The 13,269-nt window shown below is 39.4% G+C and overlaps 2 protein-coding genes across 2 annotated transcripts in view; one reads left to right on the top strand and one right to left on the bottom strand.

The window, feature by feature from the left end:
* LOC131892119 (uncharacterized) overlaps positions 1–3,634 on the bottom strand; it is a gene marked incomplete in the record, with an annotated part of 8,237 nt that extends 4,603 nt beyond the window's left edge. The window contains 5 exon segments of the mRNA XM_059241880.1: positions 1,005–1,132; positions 1,585–1,727; positions 3,240–3,338; positions 3,414–3,477; positions 3,538–3,634. Coding sequence (XP_059097863.1) covers positions 1,005–1,132; positions 1,585–1,727; positions 3,240–3,338; positions 3,414–3,477; positions 3,538–3,619 — 516 coding nt within the window.
* A 292-nt stretch (positions 3,635–3,926) lies between these two features.
* Positions 3,927–9,594, top strand: LOC131891638 (uncharacterized). The gene is made up of 11 exons (XM_059241266.1): positions 3,927–4,064; positions 4,148–4,226; positions 4,291–4,312; positions 4,381–4,508; positions 4,586–4,701; positions 6,062–6,269; positions 6,410–6,510; positions 6,578–6,726; positions 8,618–8,708; positions 8,784–8,970; positions 9,364–9,594. The coding sequence occupies exons 2-11, from the start codon at positions 4,157–4,159 to the stop codon at positions 9,504–9,506; spliced, it is 1,215 nt and encodes a 404-aa protein (XP_059097249.1). The 5' UTR covers positions 3,927–4,064; positions 4,148–4,156; the 3' UTR covers positions 9,507–9,594.
* Positions 9,595–13,269: the final 3,675 nt, after the last annotated feature.

Below are 13,269 nucleotides of genomic sequence, written 5' to 3'. Positions count from 1 at the left end.
ACGCTGCAAATAAGGGCCCTTATTGGCCTCTTCCTGTGAGATTCCATGTTGGGAGATTTTAAGATGGTCATCAATGGTCTCAAAAATAGTCTTGAGTATATCTTGCTTGATGTAACTGTTGTGATCGCGTGAAAAGACGTATTAAGCTGAATTTTAACCTCGATTGGGAAGAATTTGAAGGCATCTACTATTGAAAAAGTGAATATTTTACCCAGTCGCAATTCAAAATAAGTGCTCACGAAACCACGTGGGGGTCTCTCTTTAAGAGGTAACGCTAAACTTCAACGTCTTCTAGCGAGGTTTCAGAGAGCTTTCCTCTCCACTACTTCCGTACTCCATGGTTCAGCAGAGGACTCCAGTCTTTCGCTGTACTCAATTCGAAAAAGAGACTCATACACCAACAACTCGTCTCACCACTAGCCCTAATTCCATCCTCAAACCGGATCCAATCTCATTTTTTTAACCTAGCGTAAGGCCGCCCTTACTCAGTTTCAATCAAACCAGACAAACCGGTAATAAACCCACTAATGGATCCCTGAAAACGGAACTTTATATAACTGAATTTGTTCCCCAACTTCATGGAGAGGTTGGAAAAAGACTATGATACTTGTTGCGTAAGTCTCTAACAAGCCAGAGTGCATAATAATTAGATCGCACATTTTGTTATATTGATATTGTTAACTAGTGCTGGGGGGGAGTCCTCTGATTTTTTTAATTTTCTGATTGAGTCTCCTATTAGAATCAGGTCAAGCAAAAAGACTCGTCTTGCGATATTTAACGAAAAACATCAACATTTTTTTTTGTCGAGTCAGGACTCTATTCCTTTATAAAAGACTCTATTCCGGCTAATTTCTTTAAAATCGAGTAAAGGACTCGAGCCCGGACTCGCCCAAGCACTTTTAATAACCTTTATTGCGACTTTTGGCCATGTGAGACCACGTGTTGTGTTGAAATAAGAAGCAAACACATATAACAATGAACTGAGAATACAGTGTAAGACAAACCTGAATCGTAAATTGGTCCAGGCAAACTCCACCAGTTGTAGGTGGAGTCACAAGAGTATTTGTTTCGAATTGATTTCCCGTTCCCTGAATGGTAAAGGCCTCAAAATCCAGACGGAGTAAGCAGACATCTTGAAAATGAAAGCTACTTTATCTTTCTTAACAGAACAACAAAATCAAAATCGACGTTGTCAAGGTTCGGAAATGAACTGAACCATTAGCTTGAATAAATTTTTCCCATGAAGTTTTTTCAAGTGCCCAACCCTGATGAAAGATTTCAATTCTGGGCTTTATACACAATTGTCACTGGTAGTGCTTTTCTGTTGCATACATATTTCGTCTTAACAATTTAAAGTTAGATACAAATACAAATACATACATACAAAGTTGTAACTTGATGCTTTCAGAAGAAGCTCTTAGTTAAATGAAACAAATATTTTGTTTAAAAGCAGGAACTTATTGAATCATTTCCACGAAGAAATAAAACGATATCATTGTTGCAACAATTTCTTTGACTTATTTGCGCACAATTAGCATTCCTAAATTGATCTTGATCTTGTAAGGAAGTAAAAAAATATTTTACCTGAGCTTGATTTTTGAATAGTGTGACTGATGGAATCGGTGGCCTCGTAAGGCATTGGGAAGCCGGGATTCCGAATATAAGTGCAATTCTGGGATATCGTCGAACCCGTTTCCATTGAAGAAAATATGCAGCAAACGCCAAATCTAAACGAACAATTGACAAATTCATTCATATTCTTAAGAATCTTCAGAATGGAAGTTAACCCAAATTAACCTTCATACCACTGTCCCGTAAATCAGCTTACATATGTAATGCCACGTTAAGTCCTCTGATTGTTTTGCTTTTTACCGGACTTGTCTGGTCGGGAGGGAAGTTTTCCCTAACCGTTTAGGGAATAGGCCTACGCCATTGTTACTTAAAACGTCAATTTTGCTGTCGAGTCTCAAGTCCGTTCCAACGAAGGGACTGGATAATACCAAAAGTGATCAATAATGAATGGAAACCTGAGCCCAGTTTTTTAAAGCAAATGAGTGAATCTTATATCGAGAAAAGATCCAGCTTATGCAGCAGAGTACGACTTTTCTCGATCTAAAATTCACTCTTTTGCGTTAAAAAAAAACTGGGCTCAAGTTTCCTTTATGGGAATGAGGGGAAAGAGTTGGCAAAATTGGTAGGGTCACGTTCAATAAGAGATGAGTAGAATGCAACAATCGGGAATCAAAAGACGAGTTCAATGTGTAGAAAAAAATCAAAATCCAATATAGATAATTAAAAATTATGAAACGTCGAAAGCTTTTGCTTACAATCATGAAAGCCGATTGCGAATGGCATCGGAGATTGGAAAAAAGCGATTGATTTTCCATTTGGTTCGTATTAACTAGTCTACTAATCGTCACTAGGTTAAAGGCTTGCTGGGGTACCGTATTGGTAGAGCATCCGCTTTCCAATTAGCGAATCCTGGTTCGATCCAAGGGAAGCCAAGTCCATGCTTCTTTGCGGTATTTAAATTACAGTAAGAGTTGCTGCTTTAACAACTTAAATGGGCGAACCTGCGGTCATTCCCGAGGGTGAGGTAATAATTAATGTTGGCTGTGACGACGAAGTGGTAATATCCCTCAATTGGGACAACCAAAATCAGCTTGCAGGCCGAGCGAGAGAGCTGCCATCTGACTTCGTAACAAACAAAACAAACAAAGAAACGTCACTAGGTTAAAGCACGAACTTCTAGAGATGTGGACTGCGAACGGAAACGAAAGTCTCGAATATTCCTCAACCGGTCACTTTATTCAAAAAAAAGCAAATAATACGGTCACAAGATCTTGTTGAATTGTTGAACTTGGTCAAATTTGAGCCCAAAACTGTGTTTAGGGAACTCAGGAGATGTGGCCAAAGTTGTGTAGTAATCACTGCATAAAATTCGATTTTTCTGTCGGTTCTTGCCAGCTACATAAGCTTTTGACTTCATATCTTTGAAAGAAGACACTTCTGAAGTAGTAGGTATAAAATTGACTTACCCTGAATTGAAAATTTCTAGGTTGATTATTTTATTACATTATTTCGAAACGTGGCTCAGAGTCACTATGACCAAGAGCGTTCCGTTCAAAGTCCATATTTCTAGAAGTTCGTGGTTGAAGGCACGTCATGATGAATGCTATTTTGCCCGAGAGAGGTAAGAACAAAGAAAAGCATTAAAAAGCAAGAAATTATCATCATACCCTGAGGCACAAGTTCCAGCTGATTGGCCTTGCTTTTTGGCACACTCATCTGCCGTAAAACAAGTTCCATCGCGAAGCCTTCCGCTCACACTGCCACCGCTGCAAACAGATGCAATCAGAAATGAAACGTTATAGTCGACACATTGTTTCAATTTAAAACCAGGCTTAGCTCACCTGACAGCACTGTTACTCGTGCACCCTTCATTGGCAAATTGTACAATGTTGAAGAGGCTTAATACTAAAAGAAGAAAACATCATCATAACCGATCACCCGAATCTCCTGACATGTTTGACTTACATCGTCCATTTCGAGTTTTGTTCGTAGATTGAATGGTCACGTGGGCAAGTACCAAAATCAAAATAATTCTTAGACTCCACATGTTGAATGTTTGAACACAACTGATCTTTGAATGGTCATGGATCTGAAATTTCTGATATTGGTTGAACAATGCACTTCAAGCGGAAAATCATGGGTGTGAACTTGAAGCCATGTTTCCATTCACGAGGTATTGACTTTTGGGTTTTTCTCCCATTGGTTGTGCACCAATTGCAAATGAATCCACCCAGACAGATGACTATTACCCTCGAGATGCTTCTTATTGTACAATAGTTGTTTTAAACATCTCGAAATAAACAAAAGGGTGTTTCTAGACCATGGAATTAAAGGAAAACATCGTTATGTTTTAGATTGGCATTCATACTTCTTGACATCAATGATGACCTTTGTCTCCAGGGTAGTGAGTAATCCAAATTCTTTTCACCATCAAAGCTTCTTAACTTGCTACTTTTATTGGAAAAATCAGTTGCAGGAAAGTCGTCGGCGAGGTAAGCCATCATTTCCTCACTTCTTTCATTATCTCTCTTTTTTCAACTTAAATCAATCATTGGCACGTTGATTCCCGTTGTAGGTAGAAACTATGAAGTGGATCTACTTATTGGTCAATGTGTTCTTGCTCGCAAGCTCAGAGCCAAGACAGAAACGGATTTGTGAGTAGTACAACAACAAATTTCCCCAATGTATCATTAAAAAACATGTCCATTTTCATTTCAGTCAATGTTTTCAACCTTGTAACGTAAGATTCATCCCACAAAAGTCCCTTTCCATAGATCTTCAAAATGTCTCCCTCCCATTCTGTTTTAGCTTCCAAAATGGACCATGCGTGAGTCAAGATAGCAAAAATGGGACGTGTTATACAGCAGAGCAGTGCACCGAATTGAACGGGAAATCGTCTGGACCCTGCGCTCAAGGATATGGCGTGTGTTGTGTGTGTAAGCAATCCCTTGCCGCTTAGATACGCACCTCAGGTGATGGTAAGAGATTAAGAGATGTGCTCCCATCATTGTAGTTTCTTTTGGGTGTGGTCAACAAACTGCTCAGAACAATACCTACTTTGAATCCAATGCTCCGACCACTGGAGATTGTATGGCGACTGTGTGTCCAAGTTCGAACGACATTTGTCAGGTGAGCATTGATACATTCAGGGATGGTTAAGAGAGTGTAACCTGTTAGTGCCTAACACAATGGCAGCTATTTACAAGTTCGTAAAGGGTAAGGTCTAATTGCAATTTAATGCCACGATATGTGAACATGACTGGGGGTGCTTCGATTATGAATCAACATTTTGTAGCAAGCAAATGCAATGCGGCTTTTCTTTAAATTTAAGACTGACCCCTAGTGACCCCGACTACGTTTTTAAATTTTCAACTCAATCGGGGGAGTTAGTCAAAAGTTTTGCTCTGTCAAAGTGCAGTACATAACAAGGAACATGCTGATAATTAACAGAAGAAAGAGCTCATTCACTTTTGTGTCAAACTTTGTAGTGAGCTTTAGAGGGGCAAAACTTTTGACTCAGGCCTTCTATTGGGATGAAAATTGAGCTAAGTAGTTGTAGCAAACTGCAGGAACGCACTGCTTTGACTCGTTCTCGAAATGCTATTTCATGAACCAAGGATCCCGTCCATAATTTGATTCAGTGGTTCATGCTTGGTCCAGGAAACAACGGTTATTTCTCCGAGGCTCTTTAATGCCGACAAAGATAGACAGATTATTTTTGACCTAATATTGCTTTTAATTTCATCAGTTTGAAATCCCATGGGGTGGTGAGGGTGTTTTGAACTGTTATTTTGTAAAGAGTTGATTTTTTTACAATTCCAATCGGATGTCGGGGGAATAAATAGTACAATGTGCATGGTGTAAATTTTTGGTTGAACATTAGTGTTTTTAACCTAATAAAAGCTTCTTTTAGGTATTATTCTTACTTGGGCAGCGACAGCACAAGGTGAAAAATGAATGTCGTGGGGCTGAATTAACTTTCAGAAGGTTATTTTATGAAAGAATAGTTTTTTTTGGGCTTGTTTGATATATGCCATTGGATTAGAAATCCGTGAATGCAAACAACGAGTTAGTTTCCTGATGAAACATGTATTTGACATACCCAGAAAAGAATACACTTGCATAATATATGTATAGTATGAACTAGTGGCTTTGGATTTTTCATTTTAGATTTGTAAACTAGTGTTCGTTCGCTTCACGTTTACAACATTTTGAAATCGTCTAACCATTGATCACATTTTGAAATCGGGAATCCGTACCAGTTAAAACAAAGAAGTCCACCTCCCCTCTTCCTTGGGCTCCTTCATTGTTTAATTTACTTTCCACAAATATTCGTAGGGAGCAGAATATGTAGATGTTGCTGATCTGATAGCATCTTTCAAGTCAGACTTGGACAAGTTTTTGACCCACCCTTCAGATCAGCCTATATTCAAGGACAAGCTCCCCGGGGCTGGCAACTCGCATCATATTTCACCAATTTTGCTTCCAGATGCGTTTGGACTTTAATCAATTTGTGATCACCGGACCTTCCACTTCTTCCATTTCCACGGGCACTCAAATCTACGGCTTAGTTAACGCTCTGGGGTCCACCTTAGCCATCTCTAGGGCCTCTCAGTGTCTCACGGACAGCTTCTCAATCTTAGGGTCGTCAAGCACGCCGATTCCCGTGATTTGTGGGACAAACAAAGGCCAACACGGTAATTCAAATAATCTTGTGAGCTCTTTGTGAGCGTGATCAAGTTAGTAAGAAAATGAAGATGGCAATCATTGGCAATAGTCTAAGATTGTCTTTAGGATTTGTTGTTAAGATATGTGCAACTTAATTCACATGTTTCAGTCTATGTCGAAGTGGAGCCACAAACTTGCGTTCAAATGATGATGTCATTGGGATCCACAGGGATTGTGACCACTTTGGCCCAAAGAAGGTGGTCCATCAAAGTGAGTGAAAAAAATCCTCCCAGGCACACCAAATATTTGAATCTAAATACCGTTCGTTCCCCATTAGACAACTCAATATGCTTGCAATTACCCCAACCTGGCTCCAAAAGGCTGCACTCAATACCACTTCTCACTCATTGGAACTGGGACAGTGCAAACCTTCAACTTTGATGGGGGTCAACATTTGGCCTCTCAAGACCATACCATTTGCGTCAGGTAACTCAATTATTCCCCATATTTTACCTCTTGGTCGATCATCAGTAGTTTCATTAGAGGCTGGAGTTGGATATATACATTAAAGTGAGCCATAATGATTCAAAATACCATCCAAGCCACGGGCTTCTAGAGATGTGAATTGCAAACGGCATTATTCCTAATAAGTAGGTTCTGGCAAAATATGTTGGATTTTTGGCACAAATATGTCATTTTACGTTGCTGAAAACAACCCAAACATGTCGATTTTACGTTAACCAAAAACGATTCTGTCAAAACTTGCAGATAAATATGGTGCTTTTTGATAGCAAATTTGTATCATAAATATAAAACAAATTTACACGAAAAAATTGCGAGCAAGCTTTCCAAAATATGAGCATCAACACGTTCGAGGTGGGGGGCTATTTTTGCCTTCCATATCAAACAACACATAGATGAAAAGGAATATTACATTATAATAGCTTCAAGCACCAGGAATTGAACCTACTTTCCCTAATAAGCAGATTTTTGCCATGTTCATGCTGGCTACTGATTAGTAGGCCTTGAAAGAAAACAGGAGCCATTTTGGTCGAACTTTTTTTGTTAGTTGGGAAAAAATGAGAAAAAGTTGAAAAATATGCAAAAAGTTGAAGAATATGCAAAAAGTTGAAAGAATACAAAAAATAACACGTGCAAAAAAAATCGGGAAAAATGAAAAAGAAATTGCTTGAAATGAACCGAAAAGGGCAATGAATTGCAAACACGCTGCTGCCATGGCCAGAAGGTCATTGTTAGTCCTGTATTTTGCCTTTTTCTTTTGGCAAATTCTAGGAAAACAATTGCATATTCTGGGTGATCTATTGAGCTTCTTCATTTTATTGACAAGAAATTAAATCTTCTTTATTGCAATGCTTGACATAAGGACACTTTTTAAGTGATTCCGATGTTATGGCACAGCATTCAATTGATTCTTTTCGAGAGTCTAGTGCTTTTACTTAGGGCACTTTTGCTCTCTTAATGATTAAATTTGTGTCCTATTTGATCCACAACTGAATAAAGTCGTTGTTCTCAGAAGTCACTTTTTCTCTTTGTTTCGTATCATCAGAGGAAGAAAAGAAGATGGTAAAAAAATGAAAATGGACAAGAACATTGTTTTGGGCGTCAAAATTCCAAAATTTGTGAGTTTTTTTTTCTGTAAAAACGTTTTGATCTGACTCTACGAATAAGCAATTAATACGACCGCAAGGTTTTGTTGAATAAATGAACTTGGCCAAGTTTGAGCCCAAAACTACCTTTCGGGAGATCAGGAGATATGTCCAAAGTTATGTAGTAAACATTACATAAAATTCAAACTTTCGGCCTGCTCTTGGTCAGCTAAATAAACTTTTGACAACATAACTTTGAAAAGATCAAACTGACAAGTAAATGATAAGAAAATGGCCTTCCTTGTATTGAAGAGGTTTACGTTTCCTATTTTGCTGCTTGAGTAAAAACAATGGCTCAGAGTTGCTTTGACCAAGAACAGCCCGATTTGGGGGGAAAGTCGTTCACAATCCATATTTCTTGAAGTTCGTGTCCAAACTTATGAATTGAAAAGATGCCCAAGAATTCTGAAAACCGTGAATAGGGTTACATCCGGCGCCAGGGTTTGAACCTACGACACCTAGGGAGAGGATTCTTACCTTGTTCACGCTGCCTCTTAGACCGCTCATATATGAAAAATGTTGATTGAATTCTCTGCTAATCAATTGGCTTTTTGTTCTGGTCAAATTTTGAAACCCCTAAATCATTTTTGAGCCTTCATCTATGTTTTGAATTTGCCAAAGTGAATGTTATGCCTAGAATAACTTCAAAACGCCCCCTCCACCTCCCCCTCCCCCTTTATCATACCTTCTCTGACACCTAAATTTCGCAGGAGAGAAAATGGCAATTGCCGGATTTGTTGGACGGCTGCCTCTGTCTCGGATTTCATGACCTCAGGAATGTCTCAAAAAGGATATGCCAAGGTACGTCACCCTTCTAATTGTAAATCAACCATTGGCCCCCTTAAAGCCAACTAACTTTTATTGACTTGATTGTAGAGCAGCGAATGCTGTGGATATGGTGCGACCGGGGCGGGAACCAACTTTGATTGCGTACAAATTCCAGGAGCATTGGACCAAACGATGACCTCTAATTTGGGCGCGTTCACGCAATTCTGTGGAAGATCCGTGGGTTTGGTTGCTGCTTCATCCGCCCTAACTGTTGGAGCGTCCAAAACCATTTGCAGTGAGTGCTAAATCATTTCGTGCTCTTACTATTAAGGTCATGATGGTATTAGAGGAAATCAAGAATCGAAGATCATAAAAGCCACTTAGCAAGATGGTGCCGAAAAAACGAGATCAAAATGTTAGTCAAACAAATGGAACAATTGGAAAATTTCCGCAATTTTTTTCAACACTTGTTGTTTGCGACCAACTAATTCATTACGCCGTGAGTTGTTACCGAAGTTGCATTTTGTCTAATAATGCAATATTCCAAGATGTTACAATAAGATTGATGTAGGTTACCACGTCAAAAAATGCAATCTGTTCTGAAGAGTTAGAAAGTCGGGAAAATATGTTTTGTTTCTTGACATGCCTAAAACAATTATGGGAATCATTGTCTTCTTTGTGACTTTAGGTGACCGTATGCCGTTTCAAGTTCGGTTTTTGTCAGACGCTTTTGAGAACGAAGATGAGATCGACCCAACCAAAGGTGGTCCCAATGCTGGAGCCAAGCTGACTTATTTCCAAACGAACAAGGGCTGTCGTACAACTCGCTGAGTGAGAAGCATAACCTGCTGCATTGCATTTCCCTACCTTTGTTTCACAAGTCCCCTTTGAAAAGAATAAATCTTACAGTATGCATTGATATTGAAGCACAAATCATTCAATGGAGCCAAAGTTGGGAAGATAAGCGTTGAACAAATGGCTTCTCTAAAGACTTAAAGGTAGTATAGTGTGTTTCGAAACCAAACAAGATAGATTTGTGGGCATTTTTGGCATTTTGTGCTCTTTTATGCATAGATCCTTACATTCTTGTTGCTCTTCTTCTTCTTCTTGAGACAATGACAAGACAACAAAAAAGGCACATTTCCCGGACCACAACGATTTTGGCCTTTGAATTTCAAACATACTTTGTCCTTTAGACACAACTCACCATTGGCTCTCACGTTCAAAAGAATCGATCAGTCCTCATTTTTTTCCATAGCATGCACAAAACCCTAGTTCATAAATAACACAAACGTCGTCCTCGCTCTAAGTTATTTTCTAATTTGGTGCATCCAAGGTGGAGCTGTGTATCGGATCCGACAGAGTCTCCGAATTTTTATACTCTAAATCCGAGAAATTCCTTTTCCAATCCGACAGAATCCAAATCCAAAATTTGCAACTCAATCCCAATCAGAGAGCTTTGCCCAATCCGGATCAAAATCCGAGATATTTTCGCTGAATCTGAGTGTAATTCGAAATATTTTGCTTAATCTGATCCGACTTGGAATGTTTTTCACCTATAAGACTGTAAAACAAAAGCTGCTTCAGCAAAAGGTGACAATTTCATCCCCTATAAACTGTAATGTTTACAAAATATAACTGATTTTGTTTTGCATGCAAAGGATGACATTATGGTAAAATATTTGACTTAAGGTTTCAAAGTTTTTTTAAAGCCAAATCGGTGGGCAATTCAAATATTGTTTCATACATTGAAAAGGAAATACGTATATCTCTCACATGGTCTGAAAGCTAAAGTCAATTTTAAAATCCTCACACCTGCCCTGTCATAAAATATTAGTTTCATTTTATCCCCTTTACTTTCAAGGATTTTGTACCTATACAACTTGGACATAAGACTGGTCTGGAGCAGCCATCAAAAAAGTTGTCTAGATCATGTTTAAATCTCACTAGAACGTCATGGAAAGGAAAAATCGTTGGAATAAAGTTGAAAGAGAGTGTCAGGGTCCTGTTTATAACAAACAATGACTTTCAGTTCTTTACCACTGGATTTGAGTTTTTATTTGGTATTGCCAGGATGGTCTTGCACTCATAATTGCATACAATTATATGCACCGGTATATGTAACTACAAATCGCAATTTTTGGCCTGATAGGGTACCGTATTGGTAGAGCATCCTCTTTCCAATTAGCAAATCCTAGTTCGATCCCAGGCTTACCAAGTCCAAGCTCCTTTACGTTATTTAAATTACAGCATGAGTTGCTGCCTTAACACAGTGGGCAAACCTGCGGTCATACCCGAGGGTAAATTAATAATTGATCTTGGCTGTAACAATGCATGGAGTACGTCAGTAGTGAAGTGGAAAGCTCGGTCCAAGATCGAACGTCTTCTAGTGAGGTTTTGTAGAGCTATGCGTTACCTCTTAATCCGATGCATTCACGGCTGAGAGAGTGCTCAATGAGATCCCTACTCATGTTCAAGCACTTGATTAGGAGGTACCGCAAAACTGAAACGTCTTCTAGCGAGGTTTCAGAGAGCTTTCCACTCCAATAATGCCGTACTTTGCAAAAAATAACCCCCCATCAGACTTGAGTGGTATTTCTTCATCAGCGTCTTGCACCAATTGAAATAAGTCCCCTTCCCAACGCGCCAAGGCCACAATCAAAAGAGAAAAACGCATGCAAGTATAAAAAAGATTTGAATGATTTTATGTAACCGTTATCCATCGCAAGATTTGTGCAGAGTGACTTGTTTTAGTAATCATTGTAATATTTTAGACCTAACCTAACCCGACCTAAACTAACCTTTTTGTTGCAAGGGCCGGGGGCGCCTAGGCAGCGGTACAAACCTGGCGCATCTCGGTTGCAAGAACCCAAATCGCTCAAATCTCAGGATGAATAATGAGTACAATGATGTTATAGTGAAACACCATTTGATGAAGTTGCCATTGAGTGATAATGGCGACTAACAGAGTGACAATGGCGACAGACCGAGGCGCCGGCGAGTCCCATGACGGAGCAATAAATGGCCAGGCCCAGATGTATAGGCCCGAAAAGAGTGCCGTGTGCAAGGTAAGAATCAGACACCTTCAATCAGGATTCCCGAACCCATAACCACAATAGAATCGACGGATAAGAAATGTACCCCTTTAACAAATCAGCGCCCCTGCTAACCCGAAATTATGAATTCTCTTTCGACTTCCCCCCAACTAGGAATATGCCGATCATAAACTAAGGAAAGGCAAAACTAACAAGGAAAACCCAAGATAGCAGAGCAGTTCAGTTGATATTCATAGCCTGCCTTGCCATCAACTCCAGTTCAATAAGCCTCCATTATAGAGCAAGGTCTATCTCAAATATAATAATAACTCTTTGGATACTCCAACTCTAGCCATTCCATCGCTGGTCAATTTGGAGTCGCTATCCCGTTCATCACAATGTTATGCCATTTTCTGCCATCTTTTTTTTGAATGATTTGAGGCCACTGTATGCCATCATATTCTGTTATTTGGTCGAAAATGATCTTTAATAATTTCTCATTTCTGATGGGAGTTGATGACGGATTGCAGCTCGAAGATCAACTGATCCTTGGTCTGTCTGGAGTTTTTACCGTAAGTTCGCCTTCTTTCAAAACGATGTGTCCTTTACACAACAATCCATCATGAATATGGCTTCCAGAAGGCTAATCTATGTTTACTCAAAAAGACTTTGATAAAAACCGAAATTGTACGCATGACACATTCAATTCTCATTTTGACGTGAATGATTTGATGTGCATTTGTTTTGGTAGCTATTTGAAGATCGTGGATAATACCTAATTTATCACCATGTTTATGGAATTGCTTGAATTCAAGCTAGTGTCAAACTTGTTTGCTTCCACGTAAATTGGGCGCATTTGTATGCAAGGCACATGCCGTTATTTTCTCATATCATTGACGATTCTTTCTTATTTGAGGACTACAGTTCTAGGGCAGTTGCTTAACGCGCGACCGACTTAAGCTCGGGTTCATAGGTTCATGGGTTCGATCCCAGGTCTCTCCCCCCCCCTTTCTAGTGGATCATGGAGTCGAATGTCCTCCTTGAACCCAGAATGGTACAAGACTTAATATATGCTAAAACAGATATTGTAAAAAACGGATCCAATGAGACATTCTCGCACCAAAGACTTTAAAAGAAATAGTAAGGGTTAGTATTTCGAGCCCCGGCAGCCATTTTGGACCACTTTCCACCGTTGCGGGCATTGTTTGCCGCTTATTGCCACTTTCTGCCATGTCATGGAAGAAGATGGCAAAAATGCCTTCATTGCCGATTTTTGCCTTGACTGACTCCCGTTCGATAACGGTAACCTCTGCAAACTTCCGATTGAGGTCCCTTGTAACTATATTCACAAGTTTTGAACATTATGGCGTAGGTTTTTTTTTAATATGGGTCAATTCGGAGTCAATATCCGACTTCATCACAATAGAAACCAGGGAAATCGAATAAGCAAAGTGTCTTACCTACGCTTGCACAACACAACACGCTCAGACCGGCCACTCTATCAAGAACAGGAGCAATAAGTTGGGCAAGTGCTCTCAATAACACAAGACGAGACTAAA

The sequence above is a fragment of the Tigriopus californicus genome, chromosome 12 (assembly GCF_007210705.1).
Source record: "Tigriopus californicus strain San Diego chromosome 12, Tcal_SD_v2.1, whole genome shotgun sequence".
NCBI classification, from domain to species: Eukaryota; Metazoa; Arthropoda; class Copepoda; order Harpacticoida; family Harpacticidae; genus Tigriopus; species Tigriopus californicus.
The sequence above is the reverse complement of the archived record's forward strand: the minus strand, read 5'-3'. Positions and strand labels throughout refer to the sequence as shown.